The following is a 24,040-nucleotide window of genomic DNA, read 5'->3' as shown; positions in this document are numbered from 1 at the left end:
TGAACAAGGAGAGGCTCTGTGGTCACATTTGCATACAATATACAGGTCAACTGCTTTAAGGGGTTTTGAAAAAGCCTCCTTTACTATTAGAGAGGTGCCACAACCAGCTGAGGAGGAGGAAGGGTGCCTTTGATCTGGATGGTGATGAAGAAAGCGGCTCCAGAATTGCCCAGTGATGAAGACGTCTCAAAACAGGCCCAGCAAGAAGTCAGGGCGCTTTTGAAGGCAGCACATGAAAGGGAACGTGCCTCATCCAAGTCTGTAATTAGCTCTCTTCCTCAAGGTAAAGCGGGATAAAGATTTATCTCTGAGACTTCAGAAACAAGCCAGTTACTAGAATGTGCCATCATCAGATATACTTTAAAAAAAATTCAATGGCATCTTAAAAACTTTCCTTCTTAGTGGAAGAAGTGGACAGAGGTATTTGCTGTAAGCAATGACTTGGGCCTTCTCCCTTCTTTGATATTACAGAACACTCTTGAAGCTGAGAGTAAGGGCTCTGCTAGCTTTTCAATTATACACAACACACAAAATTTACTAGAAAGACTTAAAATGAAAAATCTGACCAACGGAAAATAATTTCCATGTGATGTTTCTCACCTACTTGTTTTGTTACATTAATCTACTCCCCTCCCAGCCCTGTGTGTGAGTGTGTGTGTACATGTGGAGGTCAGAGAACAACCTGAGGGTTCCTGGGTCTCTCTCCACTTCGTGAGCCCCAGGAACCAAACGGCCCTAAGGCTTAGCAGAAGGTCCCTTGCCGTGCCACCTCACGGGCTCTAGAAGGTGCCCTGACTGCTGAACTGCAACCAACAGGCTCTGGCAACCTGACAGTACTAAAAGCTAAGACTGAGGAACAAAGACGAATTTATTCTGCTGACCTCCTAGGATGATCACGTACTTAGGCTACACGGTCACTTCGTCATTTTCTACGGTGTTAGAGCAGCTATGCAGCTACACACACAGCGCTGCGGGAGGAGCACCGGCCTGGCACGGCAGAGAGCGTACAATGGGGCAGCGGCGGAACACGGGCCTGGACTCCTAGCCACTCCAGAGGTGGGGCTGACGGGTCAGGACTTCAGACTGAGCTTCAGCCTCAACCCAGACACCTGGGCTACATTACAGCCTCTCAAAACTAACCAAAGTGTGAGCAGGGCCAGCAAGGTGGCTCAGCAAGGTGGCTCAGCGGGGGAAAAGCACCTGCCACCAAGCCTGGAGATCTGAGTTCTATCCCTGGGACCTACGTGGTGGGAGGAGAGGATGACGTTGCTAATGTTCCAATGACAATCTCTTAGACACTAACCCTCTGGTTACAGGTTTGAAAAATCCCTCTGTAGTAAGTCTGCCTATAGGAATATATACCAAGATTTATATATTGTGAGAAAGCACAGTGGGGAGGGGGCGCCGCTCACCTTCACGAAGCTCATCCGAATAGTGCACATTTTGGTGAGTTCATACACTGTCTCGAAACCGTGGTTCACGGACTGTGCCAGTAGCTGAGCAAATTCCTGGTTGTTGAAGATTTTCAGGCTGCAGCCGCTGGGGATCTTGCAGACAGTGGTGGGGTGGAACCCGTGGTGGTAGTTGCAGTTCCGACTCTGCACGAAGATGCTGCTGTCACTGAGGCACTCGGCATACACTTCCCCTCCAACGTAATAAAGGTGCACCCCTGCGGGAAGGCACAGCACACAGGTCAGACCGCGGACAGGCACCCAGGCGGGCAGGCTGGGCCGCTCACAGAGGCCCTGGCTAGACCCTCAGGTAACCACGTTACCCCGTGTCAGCCAGTGTGCTCGGGAAATAACAAAAGTCTCTCAAAAATAATAAAGTGTAACACTTTCATTTCAGCAGTATTTAACGCCCCACTTGGCCAGAGTTGAAAGTATATCTGCACTCTAAAAATAGAGCGCAATAAAGCCAGGAGTTTACTGGGGCACCCCGTGCGTTTAAAGTCTCCTGCCTTCATGCCAGGGCTAAACTGTTGAGAAAACTTCAGAGAGAGAGAGAGAAGGGATGATTAATAAACATGGAGGAACGAAACCCAGGCTGAAGAGGTACTGCTGGAAACTGGACAACAGGCATTCTAGTTAAAACACGAGCTTTTTAAACAGAAGGACTGTGTGAAATAAGAGCTCACCAAAATAACTACTAAAAATAATAACTGAAAACATCTTATAACTTAGAATGCAGGATCTGGGCAACAGCCCTCTTCAAGCAGGGGACGGTGGGCAGCGACCTGGACCCTTCCCGGTAAGCGTGGAAGGAGAGAACCAATTCTGCAAAGCTGCCCTCTGAATGCCACATGCAAAATAATTACAAATACATCTTTAACGGCAGGAAGGAAAGCCCTCTGAAGAAGCCTTGGGACGGGGCAAGAAGTGCCCAGCACACGGGGGGGGGGGGGGGGGGTGCGGCTTCCAACCTGCAGGTCACTGTGGCACAGCTCAGAAACAAACGCTACCATGACTGTGTGAAGACACAGCACTTGTCATTCCTACAGACACCCAGGGCTAAGACTTCAGGGTCAGCTCCACCCACTGGGGTAGAAATCCATTTTGTTATAGAGAAATATACTTAAGAGAGAAAAATATAGAGTAAACTATTTAAAAGAAGAAAATTCCTTTGATCCTGATAATTAAGATGATGAGTCTCTATTGTAGAAAATTAAGGCAGTGTATGAAAACGTAAAGATGTGGAAAATGTTAACAATCCTTCAGCAGAAAGATGCGTGCTAGTGGTGTGTGTGAGCACGCTGGGCTTTGCAATCAGTAAAGCTTCTGTACTAACGTCTAAACTTCTGCATGACTGTCCTGCTGTGCCTCCCCAGCCTCCTTCAGCACCCCAGTGCTGACACACACTTTCTGTTACTGCGGTCATGACAGGTGTCACTGGACTGTTTTTACTACTATCCATAGATTCCTGGAAGTTAAACGGCTGGATGGAAGGCCTTTGCAGAATGAGTGTGTCAGCTCACAGCCGCCATCAGCACTGTGTGAGGGCTGCACTCGTTTGACCTACTCCAGCACTGGGCCTGAGCAAAGTGTTCGTAGCTGGAAAATAATGTAACTGTTTTAATTTGCACATGGCGCTGGGCGTGCTCTTGTGGTTTAATGGCCATTTGGTGTCTCTCGTCCACTCTCTGTCTTTACTTCTCACCTGTTTATCCCCCTGGAGTTGTAGGATTTTTACTATTATTATTTTTTATGAGCTGTGCATTCAGGGCCAGATACAAATAATTTATTTTGTGTTTTCCTGTTACTCCTTTGTCTTTCAATCTTATTCATTTTATATGTGTGTGTTTGTGTTTGTAGATAGACAGACAGACAGACAGATAGATAGATAGGCAGGCAGGCAGGCAGACAGACAGATGTTTCAACCTAGAGCAGTTTAAAATCCTTTAGTTTTTTTATGATTTTTGTTGAGGTAAAATACTACCTTTCTGATTAAACATATCTTAATTGTTTGCCCTTTCACAGATGGACACTAACCTGCTCACACGTGTGGTGTGTTCTCCAGGACCATTAGGGGATGCTACTGACCTGTTGGTCATCACTTAAGCTCTCATGTTCAGAACAGTCAGAGTCTAATCTTACTTCACTGTTTTGTCTACGTGCTGATTGATTTACTCGTAGTTTTACTAGCCCTAATGTCAAGATTTTTTTCTTCACTCATCCATTAACATTGTTGGCATCACAGCATGCGGCCTCCACAAAATGTCATACTGTAATCTAACTTGTGTTAAGTCAAAAAATAATATATGAAGAATACCTGTCCACTTGAAATGTTCTCGATGTTCTAAGCCACCCCTTCAAGGAACAGAGGCTGCCTGTACATGCAGTTCTCTCTTAGTGTAGCCCTGTGGGAGAAGTATCACTAGAGGTGGCCTCTGAGATGCCGGCTTGTGCCGCTTCTAGTTCCCTCTGTTTCGTGCTTGTGGTTCAAGATTTGAACCTTCTGATTCTGCTCTACCCACCATGCCTCCTGCCCCACGCTGCCCTGTCATGATGGACTCTCATCCCTCTGGAACCATAAACCTAAATAAACTCTTTCTTCTCGAGTTGCCCTGGTCATGGTGTTTTATCAGAGCAACAGAAAACTAACAGAGACACCAGGTGAGGGAAAGACATTATACAAATGTCTAGGTAAACAGAATGGACAGCCAGAACTTCACGAGCAGTCTAGGGCAAGGGGAAACAAGCACATGTCTATTTCTAGCAGGAAGTACAAATTAGTAACAACTTTCTCAAAAAATGTATAACCAAGAGCTTCTGGCCTACTAGACTCATTCTGGGGGTCTATTCCAAGAACATGATCAATTATGACGTCTACATAATGTCTCTGCTTCCTGCTTCCAGTTCAAGATGTGAGCTCCCAGCTTCTACTTTTACGGTGATCTTGGCTTCCTTTTCATCTCTAATTCTACACGGAGTCCACTCCTCAGGCACCTGGAGTGCCTTCAGTAAATGTACCCCCAGAATCCTTACCTCCTTCCAAACTTGCTAAAGAGGAAAGAAATTCTACAGTGTGGCTTTTTACTACTTTGGGGGGGCACAGTGACCTTAAAATTTAGCGAAACATACACTTCTCCATTCTGAATGTACTTACATGAAACTTCCAAGGTTCGAGGGTGTAGGAAACGCCCATCTGTGTCACCTCACGTTGACACTTCCACCTGCCCTTCCTTTGATCATATGAAGGAAATGTCTATCGAGTCCTACTTCACAGCTGTTGGTTTCCTCTAAGAACAAATCTTAAAATATTTTCTCAAATGTCTCTTAAGCCCTTATTAAAATAGCCTTTTTGTTTTTTTCCTTTATTTATTTAGAGACAGTGTCTCACTACATAGTCCTGGCTGGCCCGGAACTCAGAGCTCTGCCTGCCTCTGCCTCCTCCGCGCATGCCACCCCTCTGCCCCTCACTGGTGATGTCAAGATAGGGGATCCGTCAATTCACCGGCTACGCACATTCGTCCACTGTATAATGTATTTTGATTCCGCCTTGCAGCTAAAATAGTTTGTAGAGAAATATTTTAAAACATATACATGCCCTGATTATCATAAAATTCTCTTCCTATCTGGCAAACATTTTTGGTTCTTTGTTTTTATTACATTCGTTTGCTTGTTTTATTGTGTGTGTGTGCTGTGTGTGTGTGAGGCACAAGCCGTCGTGTGTGGGAATCAGAGGACAGTGTGTAGGAGCTGGCTTTCTTCTACCATGCGGTCCTGGGGATTGAACTAAGGTCATTAGACTTGGCAGCAAACCCCTTTCCCCACTGAGCCATCGCACCAGCCCTATGCTGATGACGCTTGCTTGGTCCTCCTTACAGTGGTTGCAAAGTGATGCTTCTGTATCCTCGAACTCACTGTCCATTTAGCAACTGCACTTCCCAATTAATCCATTTCTCTAGCAATGATTAGTAAGGCTGTGTCAATTACAATGTACTTATTAGACAGAATCTTACTATGCAGCCCAACCTGGCTTGGGATTCTTCATTTTCTGCTTCAAGCCTCCCACGTGATGGCATTACAGGAGTTTACCACCACGCCCAGCAGTATCTTAAGATCCACTTGTAGTAAATTACAGTTGCTCTTCAGCATCTGTGGATCTGGAATCCAGTCTCAAGCACACACAGATGGAAATGATTTCTTTAACAGCACCACCATTACCGTGTACAGGCTTGCTTCTCACGATTCAATCGGCAGTGCAACTGTTCACAAGACACGGACTCTGGAGCAGGTGTGACTCCCACAGGGACACTTGAATGGTGAAGCATGTCATGTTTTAAACATGGCAGGGAACTGAGCATCCATGGCTTTAGTTTCCAAGGGTCTCAGAATGCCACCGCCAGGGACACCAAAGGACAAATGTATTTTGGTACTTAAACTGCACAGAACTGTAAGGTGTGAGTTGGATCCCAAGCGAAACACCATCTTCAGAAGTTTTCTTCTTGTTCTGTCACATGAGATCCTCCAGGCTCACCCCACCCCAGCTTTGGAGGCCACCGTAGTGCCCCTTGGTGGGGACAGATATTAGCAACACCATTTCCCCTGGGGTGTGCTTAGCTGCTCTGTACCTTCACTCCTTTGCCCTTTCAGTAGGCAGGGCAGGGGAAAACGACATGCATGTTCTGAAAACATACAGATAGGCTCGAAGATAGATATATGCATGGGAGCACATAGACACGTGCCGTTAAGTTACGGTTTCACACCAACACTCCCAAGGAGGCCACACCCCTTCTTGATCCCATGCTCCTTCTTCCACGGGAGAATGGAGCTGAGCGCTGCCCACACATTTAGTCATCTGTTTAATCACGTGATACACACACAAACGTTACAGAACTGTTTTAATCTGCCACTAATAAATAATTAAGTCTATTAAGGAAGACAGGTGGGAAAGCGACGTGCCTCACTAGGAAGAGGTGTTTGCCACCAGGCCTAATGACTTGAATTTGATTTCCGGTGTCCGCATGGTGGAAGGAGAGAACTGACCCCTACAAGCTGTCCTTTGATCAAGTTCACGCATGCACTCAAGCACACGTGTAACAAATAAATGTAAACACTGTTTTCCTTTATAACAAAACTGCAAGGTTGCGTAGTGCCCACAGTAGCAAGTCCAGTCTAAGCTAATTCCTATCAACATCCTGAGAGCTGGAAAACCCCTTGTAAAAAAGACCAGAACGATCTTCACGTAGTTTGAATCTGAAAACACTTCAAACAGCAGCGCGTGAACTGTCGCTGCCATTTGCCACAGGAGTGACTGAGTCACTTCTACAAGAGCAAGGGAAGAACGTTTGCGAGAGGGTAAAAGGAAGGCTCGCCTTTTCCAATGTGTCGCCTGGTGTTTTCGATGGTGGAGTTCCGGTTGACGTTGGAGAGCAGCCCGAGGCAGAACCGGTTCTTGTTGTTGGAAGGGTCGGTGAAACCGTCCACCAGCACGCTGGTGGAGGAGGCGTGGAACGCTTCCCCCACCCGGTTGTTGAGCTCATAGTACACGATGGAGCACCAGTGCTTTGGCTCCTCGTAGGCGACCGCTTGCACATCTGTAAGAAGGAAGGAAGGTGCTGTGCTCCCGGCTTGTGCCTGGAGCGCCCCCAAACCGAAACCACACTGTAAAACTGGCTGAGCACCACGGAATGAAGACAGGCAAGGGCAGCTATGATGACCACATGGATCGTTTCTGAGAGCTGAAGTGCTTCTTATTAAGGGTGGCGTTCTCCTTTAATTGGGTAACAATCGTCTCCAATGACTAGCAGAATCCTAGCTCAGCAAACCCAGAGACAGCTTTTGCTGAATACTAACGACCTCTTACTTGCTCATTAACATACAGGAATAATAGGAACCCCTCCTGCTGGCACACTACCTACAAGAAATACAACAAGAGGCCAGTGAAAAAGCAAGGGCACAGAAACAAGGGATGTACCAATGGGGCTGCTGTAGAAGGAACTACTTTTGGCAAAGCCTTGGTGAACCTCTGCTTTCTCAAAGCACTGAAAATAACTTCTACCTGTCATGGAGAAACTGCCTGGCTTCCCAAGAGCCAGTGATGGTCATGGCTCCAGTTTTGCTGTGATTCTAGCTGAGGAAGAAATCTTGCCAGCTGGCCATTCTCCCTGAATGAATCATCTCTCTCTCATCCAGACTCCATGCTAACTTCCTTATATTTGCTTTAAGTCATGCCGAGCAGGTGTGTTTTGTCTCTCCCTTCCCAGAATGGGCCAACAATGGAAACTACCCAGCTTTCCTGACAGGACGCAGCTTGTTCAGTCCAATCTCTTAAGACTGATGAATCTCCAAACAGAAAATGCATTAAAAGCTTTCAACCAAAAGGCTGGGAGAAGAATCCTTTCCGAAGCAAACCTCCTAGAACATACCTTTGAGACCCCAGGGATACAAATCACACTATCGCTAACTTAATTATTACTGAGCTGAGCTTCACGGGGCCTCCGTGTTCGGCGGGGTGGTGAAAGGAGAACTTCCATGTTCTTCCTTAGTTACTCTGTTACCTAAGTGGCTAAGCTGAAAATAAACCATTTCCCTTGCTCTCTAAATAACTCCTCCCTGTCAGTCACTCTGCTGTTCTTCAAGAAGCAAAGCTTTATTAGTTCACAAGTGTCAGACCTCAAAGAGGGCTGCATCCTAGTCACACAGGCCTTTTATCAGCTTTCAGCATTGTTCAAAATGCTATTCATCTAGGTTAGACGCGGATACATTTTTTTTCCCCCTCCAAAAGGCCAGAAAGATTTTGTGGGACAAATGGTCTTCATCACAACTATTCCCCTCTGCCTTTGTATCACACAAAGACAGCCATTTATAATGTGTAACAAATGGGCACAGCTGTGTTCTAATAAAGCTTTATTTATAAAAACAGAGAGTAGGCTGAACTGTCTGTGGGCTGTACTCTGCTGAGCCCTGCTCTGGGAAAACCACCACAGGTAACAACAGGAAAAAAGCCAGTTTTTTTTTCCTTTGAAGATACTAGGTGATTTTAAATTGGCTCTAATGGGGAACATTTTAAAAGCTGCTTAACAGGAAAAAAAAAATCTTAAAAGGAAGGTCTCTATACGGGGTATTACAGCTAATCTCATCAGTGCTGTTACAGGGTCCACACGGGGTATCCTGATCCCCAAATAAAAATTCCAAAAATGGGTCACATAGAGGCTATTCTCTCACTCTTTACTTGTTGACTTCTAACTTCTAACGATGACCAAGACCCATAAAATACAGAGAGCCTATAAAGAAAATTTCAAAACAAAATTACTGCTTTATATATGTTCTAATTTACTTAACTGTACATAAGGTTCTTTGAAGTTATCATTGTAATTTTTAAATTTTGTTTCTGGAGCAGTTTTGGTCACTGCAAAACTGGCACAGGGACTTCTCCTACGCCTTCTTATGAAGATGTCCTATCAGAGTGTGCATTCGGGGATAACCAAGAACCAACATGGGCACATTATCAGCCCCCGCCCAGAGTTAGCATTAGGGCTTGTTCTTGGTGTTGTAGTTTACAGGTCTGAACATGTATGAACAGGGCATGCTGCTATCATCACATCACCATACACACAGCATAACATACAAGCCCTTAAAACCTATCAGTAACTCAGACAAAATCCAAGGTCCAAGACAAATTCAGCAGTCACCTTGCTTTCCAAGTTCAATTTGCTTCACACGTGGGCTGCATACTTAGTGGAGAACTCCCCGAAAAAATTGTGACTGGGGGTTCTGGATTGCCAGCACAGCATGGCACCTCATGGCATGGGGTAATGAGTGTTTGGTGTTCATGGCAGGGTCTGCGCTTTTAGTCTCTGCATTCTCTGCTCCCTGAAGCCTCGTCAACGGGCCACTGTGGCCATGGGAAGCAGGTGACGCCATCCACCAGGTCCCTATTGTGCTGACATGGACCTGACGGTGAAGACCAGCCGCTCCCCAAGAAGGAAAAGTAAACTTCAGTTCAGCTGTAAAGTCTTTGAGGGGAGAGGGGTAAATTCTCATCTTTTCAGTTCTTCTGGTAACAAAGTTAGGCGCAAGTGCAGAAAGAGGGAGGCAAGTGTCATTACTTGTTTCAGCAACAGGTAAGGGCTACAAAATACACGAGGCTTATGAGCATCTACTCCAACCCAAAGGCAGCGGTCTGGAAATGGGATGGCTTTCTAGTGAGATCACCTGTGGGAAGCCTGCTCTGCACTACTGTGGATGGCCAGTTCCTCGTGGCCCACTGAAAAACTCTTCTTGCAGCATCAATCCAAGTCATTACTTACTGAAGGCCTGAACACATGACCATCTAAATAACAGACATATCTGTTATGTAAAGTAGGACTCAATCGTTTCCTCCCTGCTAGCTCCTCATGCCCAAGAGATCTCTAACAACCTCATGGGTATACAGGTACATAAAACAGCTATACAAAACACACTATTAAAAATAAACAGTTGTTTGGCCTATCTATCTATCTATCTATCTATCTATCTATCTATCTATCTATCTATCTATCTATCTATCACATTTAAGCATCTACTAAAGGTAAAAGCAAACTAGCATGCTAATTAGATAAATATGCTTTTTTTTTTTTTCAAGACAAGGTTTTTCTGTGTATCCCTGGCTGTCTTGGAACTCACTTTGTAGACCAGGCTGGCCTCAAACTCAAGAGATCTGCCTGCCTCTGCCTCCCTAGTGCTAGGATTAAAGGCATGGGCCAACATGTCCAGCCCGCTTGTTTATTCTTCACAGAAACAATAAATGTTGGCTGAATATTTGGCGCTGATGAACATCCAGCTTGCTGGTTGTATTCAGAGCTCACTGACAGATTGGTGATCACCAAAGCTGAGAACTCATTTCATCTAACCGTGTAGGACCAAATGGAAGAAGGGTGCTCACGGCCATTTCAGAGTCTATTGGAAACCTGAGACCTCTGTCTTCAGTTCTGAGATCTTTTGTGGGATGGTGACAGAGTTTAAGCAAAGAGCTGGGCTCCACACAATTCTTTCCATTATGCTTAAAACAACGACAACAAAAACCTGTTCCTCTATGTTTCTCAAACAGCTGGTTTTTAAGGGTCTATATGAGTAACAGTAACATTTGGACATACAGACAACTCTAAGGGGAGAAAGTAGCAACTGATTTTACCTCCTCTGTTGATTTCCGAGGGCAGTGAAGGTGCCATCATATTCGTGTCCATTGGCTGAGAGCCATCCTGGGCCATGGGGTCTTCAGGAGGCAGGTAAGCAGGCGGGGGGGTGTCAGCTACAATGTTTTAAAGAAAAACAAGACATGCTTCAGGCATGTACTCTCTTCTGTGTTGATAGTCCTGGTGTATGTGCCCACCTGTTCATGTGCATGCAGACGCACACGTGTGCGCATGTATGTGGGGGGTCAGAGGATAACACTTTAGGTTCTTGTTTTTTAACGTGTTCTGGGGAGAGGAGGGACATGTTGGGGATGAGAGCATAACTTGGGAGTTAGGTCTCTTCGCCATGTACGTTCCAGGGACTGAATTCAGATTTTCACAATGGCAACAAGCATCTTAACCCACTGGGCCATCTGGTCAACCCTCATGGGGGGAGGGGGGTTCAGGGAAGCAAGGTCTCTCAGTGGCCTGGAGCTCTATGTGCAGGCTGCTTGGCCAGTGAGCCCAGGGGTCTGCCTGTCCCTGTTTCCCTGTGCTGAGGTTATTAAGCACTCAAGTCAGATCAACTACCTTAACAAAAGGCTGAGGTGACATATGCCTGCAATCGGGGCAGTTGGGAAACAGAAGCAGGATGAACTTAAAGTACAGTTTCAGAAAATGATCATATTCCCAAACTTTGTTTCCAGTGTCTTTTCAGTGAGAAGAGAGAAAAAAAAATGTAAGTTATCCTAGGAGTTTCCCTCTATCTACGATCACGTCACTTTCAATTTACTGAGAGCATCTGATCATGCTCTCTCTAATGCAGTGACTCCGAGAGCCTTTAAGTTTGGTTTCACAGGTGTACAAACTGCCTGATAAGACTTGGTAGGGAGAAACTTCTTCCAAGGCCTCTGACGTTAAAACTATGGGCAGGAATTTGCTGTCTGGGCTCCTTACAACCTAGGTTTCCCATGACTTTAAGCAATCTCTTAGAAGATTGCCCCAACCATTTAAGCAATGAATAGCTTAAAAATCCCCAGTTACAGAATAGTAGGAAATAAATTAGTTTAGCTCAGCGGTCTTCTGTTTCAGAATTTACATAGATCTCCTCTGAACGCTCTCTAACATTTAATACTGAAACCACTCACATTAATGCAAGACTGGTATTTTCTTACTGTGAAACACAGGACATTCGTTTCCCTGCACTTAAAAGCCGAGTTCCTCACTGGCTCATGAGCTCACCCAGCATGTGGAGCCCAGCCTTGAGAAGGAAATGTTACTTTAAGGATCCACGAGGGCTTGGGTGAGTACTTAGGGGCAACTGTGGAACCCAAATAACAAACTGCTCCTTCATGGCTCCCTGGCAACTCCTCCCCCCTCCCCCCGACCCTGGCAGAATCATGACCCAGCTGCCAAAAAGCAGGGAGCCAGCCAGGCTCCCGGGGCCTTCTTGGTGCTTCTCAGCTGTAAGGTCAACTCTGTTTTGCCTCAAGCCAGGAGCAAAGCAAGGAGCCTCTTCTTAGAACCCAATGGATTTCCACCAACAGGCTGGTGAAAATCTCATTAGCAACTTGTGGTAGCAGTAGGGCTCAGAGAGGCTGGTGCTTACTATCTCCCTATCTTACTGTCTTACACGCCCTTCCCCTGCACTGCTGCTGTTCAGGGTTTCTGCTTTAATCCCTTACAGCCAAGGACAAGAGTGAATTCTAGCAGTAGTCTTTGATTCTCTTTCCTGAGGCTCACCTGGGGTTGCCCCTGCTCAGAAGTCCTCTCAAACGGACCCTTTGACCACCAACCCATTCATCAGACTCAACAGGCATGCCAGGGGATGGGTAGACACAAAAACACCGAGTGTTATTAAAATAATCTATCTTCTCCCAATACTCAGGGAGTCAGAGGCAGGTGGATCTCTGTGGGTCTGAGGACAGCCTGGTCTACAAAGGGAGTCCAGAATAGCCAGGGCTACACAGAGAAACCCTGTCTTGGAAAACAAACAAACAAAAATCTATCTTCCGTCTTCATCCCAAACAGAAAAGCATAATGCCACATTAAACAAGATGAAAAATGAGTGATTAAAAAAAGAAAAAGTAAACAGTAATAAAGTGTGGACCAGTTTTCAATTTCTGAAGGCTCTACACGGATGATGGATTAAATTTTAATTTAAAGCACTTTTAAGTGGCTTTGTAAATACGCCTGCCCAGTCATTTTCCCTCATAAAAATATTCAGATTTCAAGATGATCTTTTCTTTTTAGTATCCTTCTTGATGTTGACGGCAAGAACTCAGGCACCGCTACTTGAGATGCTTGCCTACTAACCTGGGATTTGAAAAATGTAACGTTCTAATTAATCACTTATTTTGATAACTATTACACCATCCGTTATGACTAAAACAGGAAAATAACTGGTTTTTGTTGTTGTTGTTTTGTCTTAGCTAAGTTAAACAAGCAGATGGTCTCCAGCACTTCTGTTGCAATTTCTTGTTGTTAAAAGTAGATGCTTCTTGGGATTACATCACCGGCTAAATGGATCTAATTAAACTGGGGGTGCGATCCCTCGGGAAACGGTTCTTTTGTGGCTACACTGACAGCAGGGCTCTTCAACATCGGAAATGTTGGCGGGAACCACTTCTCAGAACAGCACTGTGTAACATGGCATTTGGCCCCTCTCCCTTTGTGGAGAGCAGAGACTGGAACAGCTTGCCACTCCCAGAAGGATGCAGCTGTTTCAAAACTTCTGAAAACAAGGGGAAAATACAACAGGAATCCAACAGGCCATCCCCTTCTCTGGCCGTGAGACTCCTCTGTGTAGAACTGGTGATCTGAAGACGGCTCACAGGGTTCAGACCTCCCTGGCCTCGCTCACCCACCTCCCCAAGCCCCAGGGTCCCTGTACGTCCCCTCCTACCTGGCATCTGGAAAGGGCTGCCTGGGTCCGAGCTGGTGGGGGAGTGAGGGTAGGTGCTGCTGCTGCTGCCGGGGGAGTTGGGGTAACTGCTGCCGGGGGAGTGGGGGAACGGGTGGCTATTGGGCTGCTGGAAGGAGTCTGGGAACGTGGCGTTCAGCGGCATGTGCGGCTCGTTCTGTCCCAGGTTGCGGAACTGAGCCAGAAGGCTGTGCTGAGGGTTGTACTCGCTGTGTCTCGGAACCAGCACCGGGGGGAGAACTGGAAATGGAAAGAAGAAACAGAGAGACAAATGAGAAAGGTGAAAACTGGTAACTGCCTCCCAGGAAGGGAGGACAAACGACCCGAACACCAGCTGTCAACTGGACAGTACGGACTAGAAGGACAGCGACTCTCCACTCCGGAGCAAGGACAGCCCAGACCACAGGACCCCAGCCAGTGAGTAGCACTACTGACCTGATGACCCGGGAATACCCCAAAACACAGTTTCAGATGAAAATGTGTTCCTTTATTCCCATCTTAATGTTTCTATTCTCAAAGAGCTAAAGCACAACTAACCATATACACGACTGGCTAAGCAGGTGGCTGCAGGAGCGAGGGGCCTGTCACACACTGGACAACCCCAGTTTGAGCCCTGGAACTCATGCAAAGGTGGACGGGCAGAAGAGAGTCCACAGAGCAGGTCTGTGGCATGTGCACACCTCCACACACATTTCACACACACACAACCAGCTCTCCAAACTGCACACAGACACTATGCATGCCGCACACACACTGTATGTACACACTGCACATGCACACAGACACACAGACACGCTGCACACTGGACTTACATATCGCACACACACAATTATATATCGATCCTGCACACACACAGCACTGTGGCACAGACCCACAAACCAAGTCCTCAGGAATAAAGGCAAAAGGTGCCCAGGCTGGAGTCCAGCCTGGGCTACCCTGTTTGCTATTTACATTTCACCACTGACATTCACCTGACAGTCTGCCAAGCTCTGAGTTCCTATGTATTATTTGCCAGGAAGTGTTTTAACTGACGCTTTAACTCCTTTCAGAATAAAAAGCGGTGTCACAGCGGGCACGTGAAACCCAACGGCCAGGGAAGACGGTTAGTTACTTGGCCTCTGACAGTCTGCGGTGTCCTAGCAGCCACACTGACAAATAGCCTTTCTCTAAGGATCTGGATGAAGGTCCCTACTTCTCCACGACCCCCAGAACAGGATCCAGGAGGACTCAGAAGTTATAGTCACATTTTGCTGAGAACCCCAAGATAGGAAGGTCTGAGGCAGGTACCTAGACAAAAGCAAACGGCGCCCCGTGTCCTGAAAGCTACAGGTTAAAAACCTGAGATGATGGAAATCGGCACAATCAGACCCGCAAATCCTGGCAGAGCCACCACCAAAATGGTGACCTAGAAGGGAAAGGTTGCCTAATGCTAACTTGTGAACCCCACCCTGGGAAATGTCGCTAGACCGCAAGATGTCCCCCAGAGTCACCAGGGCGCCCCTGAGTGACAAAGACCTTCAAAAGCCTGCCTGCCTTTGTAGTCGCAAAACGGTAGAGAAAAGCAACACGTTTTAAAGCTGCCTGCGAGAAGGAAGGAGGCTTTAAAATCAGTTACTGCGAATGGTGACTGGGTACCCCAGGGCACTTCTCTAAAGAAACATTCGGCGACATCAGAAATGCGGTTGACATTTGGGGCTGTCCAGGAACCCTATTCCTGGTTTACAGTGCTTCTGCTGGAAGGCACGTGAAACACTGGGGTTGTCACTGGCTTCAGCTGTAAACTGTTCATGAAGCAGATTTCAGTATTTGGGGAAATTATAAAATTCCTCACACTACATCCCGTTTGTCAATTATGTAGTGACGGCACTTGTGGATTTCCTGCTATACAAGTATAATCAATAGAATTTCTTAATGGAGTAGCGATGCAATCTGCCCAAAGCAAGTCATTATTTTCTGCTTCTACCTTCCAACAGTCAACTGAGGTGGAAACTATGTCAGAGAAATCCCTGGTCAAGGCCTTCCTACTGCCAGCAGAAATCTATCGTAAGTAAATTTGTGCTCTGAAAACAGCTCAATATCTTAAAATTACTTATGTATCCATAAATTCTGTCTTATAGCTGCTGCAGCCTAAGTTCACTCCCAAACTGGCCACTCCAACCACTTGCTCGATCCTTCCTTCCTTCCTTCCTTTTGGGGGCCTCAGAGAACCCACACTGGCCACCCATGCAGCTGAGAAGAACCTCTGGGTGCCAGGATCCCAGGCACGCACCAGCATGCCTGGCTTTCTTTCCCAGCATGCCTGGCTTTCCCATCTTGCCTTTCACTGTCATCAGCAAGAGCTCCTCCAGTTAACCACGTACTACAAATACAGCATGAACAGCTTTTACTCTGTTAAGCAGATTGTACTTCGTAAGGCACCCATTTTCACGGCTCTCACTGCCTAATAGCTTCAGAACAAGAAACTCAACTGTTCCCACTGCCAGCAGGTGGCAGAGGCCATGGAGGGCAAAGGGCACTGTGCCTCTGTATCCCAAATAGTCCTGCCATCACCTCGTTGCTTGGTAGTGGTTCTCCTCAAGGCGCAGTGCCGAGATGGCCCCAGTGCACATCCCAGCGAGATCAAGCAGCATTCTTAGGTGACCACAGTCAAGAACTATCAAGTACAGTGGAGAGGCTCTCGACGGAGGCTGTGACAAATGACCTTTCCCCCTCATCTCTGCTTGTTCTGCAGTTCACACTGCTGTGATCAGCCCAGTGCCTGCACACACTAAAAGCATGCACACTACCACTAGCTATGCTCGCCCGTCACGGCTGGTGTAGGTCCACAGGTCAGGAGGAGCTGCTGCCTGGCAGTGCCAATGTGTACACTAGAACGTTATGGACACAGGAGTGGACACACTCACCTCTGACTTATTTCACAGGCTGCCTCTTAACCTGGGTTCCTCTGATATCATAATGAAACCCAGCAATTCTTGGCTACCGAATTATGCAGATGACAGTATGCCCGTCTCTGGTGCCTGCCCAGAGGCCAAGCGCATCTGCCCATTTCCTTTCAATTGCCTGGTTAGACTGCTGCCCAGATCGCCTACTGCCCGCATCACTGCTTCTTTTGTAACGTCCAGCTGACAGGTGCTCCAGACTGAGTAAGCCTTGCACTTCTCACCCGGCTTCACCGTGCCTGAATGTTATCTTCCCTTCAACCAGCTTCACCTGGACGGCTGGACGATGCCTTTTCTTTCATTCTAGTACCCTTACTTCCCCGTCAGAACCCTAACCTAAGCAGGCTTCCTCCGTCCTTCTCCCTGCCTCCCGCTCATGGGCAGCAGCCACCGGCATGGATTTGTGAGTTCTTGATAAATGGGCTGAAATGTTCCTGTTCTTGTCTATTTTTGTGGTTCATACTGTCCAACAATTGGCCACTGTTTGCTTTCTGTCCCTTTAGGACATGCTACCACTCTTTTAAGCATTTCTTTGATTTGTGAAACTCAGTGTTCCAGGTGTTTCTCTTGCTTCTCCCTCTTCATCCCTGGGACCCCTTGTTCCTGTTAATGAGGGATGTCATAGAACCCGAACCCTGGGTTCTAACAGTCTTCTGGTATCACACTAACTCTAGCTGCGTGTGTGTGTGTGTGTGTCTGTGTGTGTGTGTGTGTGTGTGTGTGTGTGTGTGTGTGTGTGTGAAGTCCTTGGTTTCCAATGCTCTCCCAAGTCCAATCCAGCTTCATGAACTTTTTATTTGTCCTCTTTTATGTTACTGATTTGGGTATCTTGAGACAGGGCAGAGGCTAACCTCAAACTCGTAGCTGGGGATAATTCTGAATTGCTGATCCTCCTGCCTCCACTTCCCGAGCACAGGGATGACTGGCATGAGTCAACAAAGCATGCCACACATTCATGCATTCCCTTAATTCTAAATACACTAAGTTTCATTTTTTTTCAAAATTACTATATTAATACCATCTTATGACCTACACCTAGGAATTTGGAATCTGTTTTCTCCTTAAATTTACTTTTGCGTCCAAAATACAAGTATTCATTTCCATTTGTTCAACATTTGTTTGGTACAACTCCCACCTTCAGTGTTAAGCTCGTCTGCACAGTTCACTGTCCGTCCTCACTGTTCTCCCCAGTTCTTGGTAAACCCAGAAAACACTAACCTGGCTCTGAAGGTCAGACCCACACACCACCTCTCCCGGCTCCTCTGCTCAGTCGCCTCATTCTACCCTTCTCACAGGGTGGCTACCCACGGTCTTGTTTGTTTGCTCACCCTCTGGCTCTGTGTGCGTGTGTTTGCACACACCCATGCTGAACGGCAGAACTCACCCCTGCACCCTTCTGGGGTGTGCCGAGTCCCCCAGTTTGTTTAGGTTTCTGATTACGAGCTTTACCTGTGGTGTGAGAAAAGCATCTACTTTTACCTTCTTCTAAATGGTTAGCCAGCCCCTTACACGCCACTGATCAGAGTGCCTCTTGGCCCTGGGGACTGAGGGGTTACCTCTTCATGATGCCCTGTGTATGGTCTGCCTGTTCTCAGACATTTCAATCTAATCTGTGTCCATGACACCATTCTGATTTCTTAAATTACATATTATTAATTGTGTGTTTGTGTGCATGAGTATGCGAGCATGTACACACACAGCTGCTGTCTTCTCTCTGTTTCCTGGCTGTCCTGGAACTCGCTCTGTACACCAGGCTGGCCTTGAACTCAGAAATCAGCCTGCTCTGCCCCCTGAGTGCTGGGATGAAAGGTGGGTGCCACCGCCAGGGGTTTCAAGGATTGGCAGGTCCAGCTCCTGTTGCTTTCTCTTCTCTTTTTCCAAATGGCTTTGGTTACTGCCCAACTATCTTCCAGAAACAAGAAGTTCTTGATTCCTCATTGAGAGGCCATTACATTCCAGTTGACAGTAAAGCATGCTGGTGTTGAAAAGTCTTCAGAGTGAGGAAGAGCTGGGCTGTAGATGAAGGCAGGAGGGTGCTGAGTGCAAAGCTAGCCTGGGCAACTTAGCGAGACCATTCAAAATGAAAAATAGAGAGGCTGGGGAGCTGGCTCGGCGGTGAAGAGCACACGCCGCTCTTCCAGATCCCAGCACCCACACGCCTGGGCACACCGTTACCGGAAGAGAAAGCAGCGGCACTGCACAGGGCCCGGGCTCGTCTCCAGCACGGGAAGAACAAACAAAAGCACCAGAAAGGCCTGTCCAAGTCTCTGTGACTTGGAGACACTGTCTCCATTGGTTTCCTAGGGCAGCTGTAATGAAATCCCAAAGAGTGGTGACGGCAGAAACAGAAATTCAGTTTCCTGTGGTCCTGCAGGCTAAGGCCAAAATGAAGGGAGTGGCGGGCTGGATTCCCCCCAGGCCTCTGTTCTCAGCTCCTGATGGCCTTCTGCCCCATCTTACAAGGGTGCTAAGCAGCCTTCATTAGGGTCCCTACAATGCCTTCTTCTTAGTTTATCTTCTCCTTAAAAGGCCCTGTCTCTAAAACCCACATTCCATGGTATTTGGAGTTAGAGCTTCAACATTAATTTAGGGACACACATAACCTAGTCTGAAAGGCACGTGCAGTGTCTTCCAAGTTCTCCTACACCCCTAACTTCATATTAAGAACAGCATGCCTCGTTTCAGCATGCTCCCCTATGTTTCTGGAAATGCTTCATTCTGTAAGACACTGTGGAGGAGCCTGATTCCAAATGTGCTTTCTAAACATTGTCAGTCCTCTGCTCTTTTTGCCTTAGGTTTATCTTTGGATGTTAAGCCTTGTGGTTATACTAAAGTTGATCGGGTTGTGTGTTAGGGGAACCCTGGGAACTGACACCCTGGCCTGGTTGAGCCCTGTGCCCTTCCTGAAACAGGAGCCTGGCTGAATGGAGCCTTTCTCACGTGCCTGACACACACACACACACACACACACACACACACACACACACACACACACGTGTGTATTCATACACACATGCACGTGGAGGCCAGAAGTTGACATCAGCTGTTTTCCTCAATTATTTTCCCACTTTACCTTTTGGGTAAAGGCCTCTCACTCAGCCTAGAGCTCAGCAATTTCGCTGAACTGGATGGGCCTCAAGCTGTGGGGATCTTCCTCCCCATAGCTCACCGGTGCTAGGATTTCAGACCCACGGGCCCGTGGAGCTCCGCCCTGTGTGTGGGCTGGGGTCTAAGCCTCGGTCCTCAGACTTGTGTAGGAAGCATGTCACCAACTACGCCACCCTCTCTCTCTGCCAAGTCTTTATTTTTAAAAACTATTTTTAATTTTACTTTTTGTTCTTTAACTATGCATATGTATGTGGGTATCTGTGGATAGATCTGTACATATATGTGAATGTCGGTACCCTCTACGGCCAGATCTGATCAAGGTGGAGGTAGAGGCAATTGTAAGATGCCCAATGTGGGTGCCGGGAATCGAACTTGGGTCCTCTCTCAGAGCAGTATGTGCTCTTCAGCACTGAGCCATCTTTCCAGACCCCTGCTGTAAGCCTTTAAAAGTGTGACGCTCTCTCTTCTTATCTTTTCCTGACCTTTTGGAAGGGAGGGGCCAGATTTCTCCCTTCCCTTCCTGCTGTTAAGCCTGCGTTTCAAACTCTGCATTACTTTCCATGAAAAAAATAAAACCCCTTTTCCTGCTACCAGGAAAACCAAACTGAGACCAAAACTCTAGGATGCTGATGTCTGAGGAGACATTTGTGATTCTGCTCCTGGACTCTGCTCTTCTGCGTTGCCAAGGCGCACGGGAACGGAATGACCAGGAACGGAATGACCAGGAAAGGCTAAAATTACACAGCAGAACTCAACAGCACTCTCGCACACCCCAAACTGGATCGGAACCCAGAGTCTCAGGCATGGCCTGAAATTCTACACCAAATGGTCAGTGGCAACATGTTCTGGTCTAAACCTGGCAAGTCTTCAGCTGCGCTGTGACCCCCCAAATGTTCTCCCAAAGGCAGCTGGCTTCGCTTTACCACATCTCGAATGAGGAGGTTGCCAGCCCCTCTGCTTGTGTTTGTCCATGCAGACAGAACAGCAATCCAAGCTACCAAACGCTTCCTGCCTGGTTCCGCGTGGCTGGCGGAGGTCACTGGCTCAGCGACCTGAGCGGGACGGCCCCCTCCACAGCTCTGAGCAAATCATCAGACTTCTTGGGGATTCACACTCACCCCCGTCAAATAACCAAGAGCCTTGCTTTCCTCAGGCTGCCCTAAACTCTGCAAGTCTGCCGCCATGTATTCGGGCACCAAATTCTAGTTCTGCAGAGCTCAGTCCAGGTGACACCACAGACATCTCACTGTGGTAAGAGCCGTGAGGTGGCCCAAACAGCCTCGAAGCAGCAACTCTTACCAAAAGGGTGAGCAGCCAGCTAAGACAGATGTCCCTGATAGAGCGCTGGGTGCCCTTGTGGGCAAAGACGTTCATGAAAAGAGGTGGGGGTAAAATTGTTTCCAAGTTAAGAGTATCTTTGTTTGCAAAATTAAACTCCTTACTTCAAGACATGTCTCAGAAACTGAAGAAATGGTTCTCTGCATCTTAACCAAGGTTAAATTTTAACAGCAATAAACAACAGCTACAAACCCTTTATCTTTTTGTTTGCTCATTGGTGGTGAGCGGAGGGTGGGCAGGTCTGAAGTGTCAGATGAGGTCTCCCGAGCTGCGGTTGTGAAAGTCAACGGGAGAACACGTCTCCGCCACAGGTGTTTCTGTGCTGATTCGTTACAACTGCAATCAGTGTTTCTCGGGGAGCAGGCACAGCCTGGCTAAGTACCCCATTCTGGATCTAGTACCTGATGAAAGAGGCCTGAGTGAAAGCCTGCTCACGGCCAGCGGGCTCGACTGTTAGACCACAAACCTGAGAGGAGGGCGTAAAGGCCAGTGCAGTTCTCCCAGTTTCTGACTGTGTGTGTGTGTGTGCGCGCGCACGCACACGTGGTGGGTGTGCATGCACACGTGTGTGTGTGTGTGTGATGTATATAGCTGAGTTTGTCTCTGTGTACTCGTATGCAAAACATGTGTTCAAGTGTGAGAGTGTGTGCACATGTGAGAAAGTGGTGTGTGAGAGACACACACACACAGAAACTGTGTGTGTGAGAGAGAGGGGGGGTGGTGTGAGTCTGAGAAAAACTGGGTTGGGCAGCGTGTGTATATGTGTGAGAAAGAGAGAGAGAAAAAAAAGTGGATTGGGCTGAGAGGGGGGGGAGACAGAGACAGACTAGGTTGACCTCCATATCCTCAATTGCTTCTCTACTTTTATTTCTGATTTCTTGAGACAGGCTCTCACAAAGCCTTGAGTCCACTGTTTTGACGGACTGGCCGGGCCCTTGGGCCCCTGGACCGGCTGTCTCCTCCCCCAGTACGGGGGTCACAAGCACGTGCCGCTGTGGCTGGTGTGCTCCGTGTGGGCTGCAGACTGAACTCAGGCCCTCATGTTTGCACAGACGCGCTTTACTGAGCCATCTTCCCACACCCGTGATGAGGCTGCTGTTCTGAGAATCACATTTTCAAGAGATTGTTTCACACAGGAGGACACTGTAGAGTCTACTTTGTAGGAATGCAGCAATCACTCTGAAGTACACTCACAGAAGACAAGAGTGCAAACACAATTTCAACACACAGAGATGAACTGTATTTAATACCTGTATTGAGCTCTTTTTTTTTTTTTTTAATAAAAGCCAAATCTTCAATTTACTTTAAAAAATAGCTTAAGTGTAACTCAGCTTCTGAAAATTCAACTTTCTGGAAAATGGCAGGCCAGTGATTTCTGGTCTACCAGGAGGGACCAAAAATGGTCCCTGTGAAATGTGTCTCTGTGAGACCGTGCCCATACATGCTGGCTATGACTGGGGCCTGACTGAGGTTCCTGCTCTCACCTACCTTTAGAGGTAGGTTCGCCCTCCCCAGCTAGCTACCCCAGACTGCTGCAGTCTCCCAGCTCATTTCCACCTGTCTCTGCCCACCTACAACCCTCAGTTCCTTATCTTTCACAGGCACCTTCCCCAACCGCTGCTCCTCAGCAGGAGCACCTCTCTCCACCTCAGCAGGAGCACCTCTCTCCACCTCAGCAGGAGCACCTCCCTCCACCTCAGCAGGAGCACCTCCCTCCACCTCAGCAGGAGCACCTTATGCCCTGTGCCCCAGAGTGGCTGCATGGTGGCGACTGCCATTTTATTACTCCTGTCACTTCCCTCAGCTGAGTGTCATGTCCGCGAGGGTGGCGGAACTGTTGCTTCGTCTTTGTATCACCCAGAGCCTGACATAAAAAGGTCCTTCATGTGTTTTCAATCAGTATGCTTGAGAGTTTTACTACGATTCCTGGCCTGTTTAAGCTGACGAACAGTGCGGCCCTTCTCAAAGTGTGCTCCTCACACCCTTACTTAACACAGGAGACTGAGAACATCACCCCAGACACACTAAATCAGAACCGGGATCGGGTGTCCAGCCCGGGGGAGGGGTGCCGAGGGGTCACTGGACGCCGGTACAGGACGTGGGTCTCTTTTTTAATTAAATTTTTATTTTATATTAATTACAGTTTATTTACTTTGTATCCCGGCTGTAGCCCCCTCCCTCCTCGCCTCCCAATCCCAGCCTCCCTCCCTCATCTGCTCTTAGGCCCCTCAAAATGTTTTATTTATTTTTATTTTATGCGTTATTTTGGTGTTTTGCCTGCATGTATGTCTGTGTGAGGATGTATGATACTAGAGTTACAGCTGTAAACTGCCACACGTGGGTGCTGGGAAGTGAACCCAGGTCCTCTGGAAGAGCAGCTGGTGCTATTCACCTCTGAGCCATCTCTGCAGCCCAGGCCTTGGGGCTCTTGTTCCATGTCTCTAGCATGGAAACCGAACTTCCAATTTCTCACCTGTGTCAGGTATCCAGCAAGGACCCCTGCCTCTCTAAGACTACAGCGGGGCTACAGTCCTCGGTGGGATACAGACTCAAGCTACAGGACTGGCCGGCCGGGCCTTGTACTGCTCACAAGAAAGCAGCGTCCAGGGGCTGGCAAGACGGCGTAAAAAGCAAAGGTGCTTGTTGCTAAGCCCAGGGACCTGAGTGTGACTCCTGGAGGAGAACTGGCTCCTGCTAGTTGTGCTCAGAACGGCATATGCCGCTCCGCACATAGACAGACAGATATAAAGCAAAACAAACAATGTTCAGCAGAAAACACTAGCGGTCACTCAGGGCAGCTCGGGTCCCTGCTGCCAGCACTGTTAGGCAGCACAGGCTCCGCTTGGCTTTCCACACAGGTATCCCATGGCCTGAGTTGGTGACAGGCTCCTCCTAGCACCAGACCCCTTTCCATCCCCCATCCCTGGGCCTCTTCTCTTTCCACTCTTTGCCCAGGTTCCTGTCCTTTGCTGAACATTCATTTGCTTCACTTGCACAGAGGAAGAGTGCTAAGAGAGGACAGGAGGCCTCTGAGGTAGAAAACAACTTTAGGGCATAAGCTAAAATTATCACACCAGGAGTTAAAACCAAACCAAAACCAAACAACCCACTGTGGGCAATGCATGAGAGAGAACA

At 47.6% G+C, this 24,040-nt stretch overlaps 1 protein-coding gene across 3 annotated transcripts in view; it reads right to left on the bottom strand.

The window, feature by feature from the left end:
- Window positions 1–24,040, bottom strand: part of Smad1 (SMAD family member 1) — a 68,383-nt gene that overhangs the window by 5,388 nt on the left and 38,955 nt on the right. For all 3 annotated transcript variants that reach the window (XM_055609026.1, XM_055609025.1, XM_055609027.1), the window contains exons 3-6: window positions 13,503–13,760; window positions 10,618–10,734; window positions 6,818–7,039; window positions 1,413–1,669 (exon numbers count right to left, since the gene is read on the bottom strand). In XM_055609026.1, coding sequence (XP_055465001.1) covers window positions 1,413–1,669; window positions 6,818–7,039; window positions 10,618–10,734; window positions 13,503–13,760 — 854 coding nt within the window. The remainder of the gene's footprint in view (window positions 1–1,412; window positions 1,670–6,817; window positions 7,040–10,617; window positions 10,735–13,502; window positions 13,761–24,040) is intronic.

The sequence above is a fragment of the Psammomys obesus genome, unplaced genomic scaffold (genome assembly GCF_907164565.1).
Source record: "Psammomys obesus unplaced genomic scaffold, mPsaObe1.curated_primary_1811, whole genome shotgun sequence".
NCBI classification, from domain to species: domain Eukaryota; kingdom Metazoa; phylum Chordata; class Mammalia; order Rodentia; family Muridae; genus Psammomys; species Psammomys obesus.
This window is presented reverse-complemented; position numbering and strand designations above follow the sequence as displayed.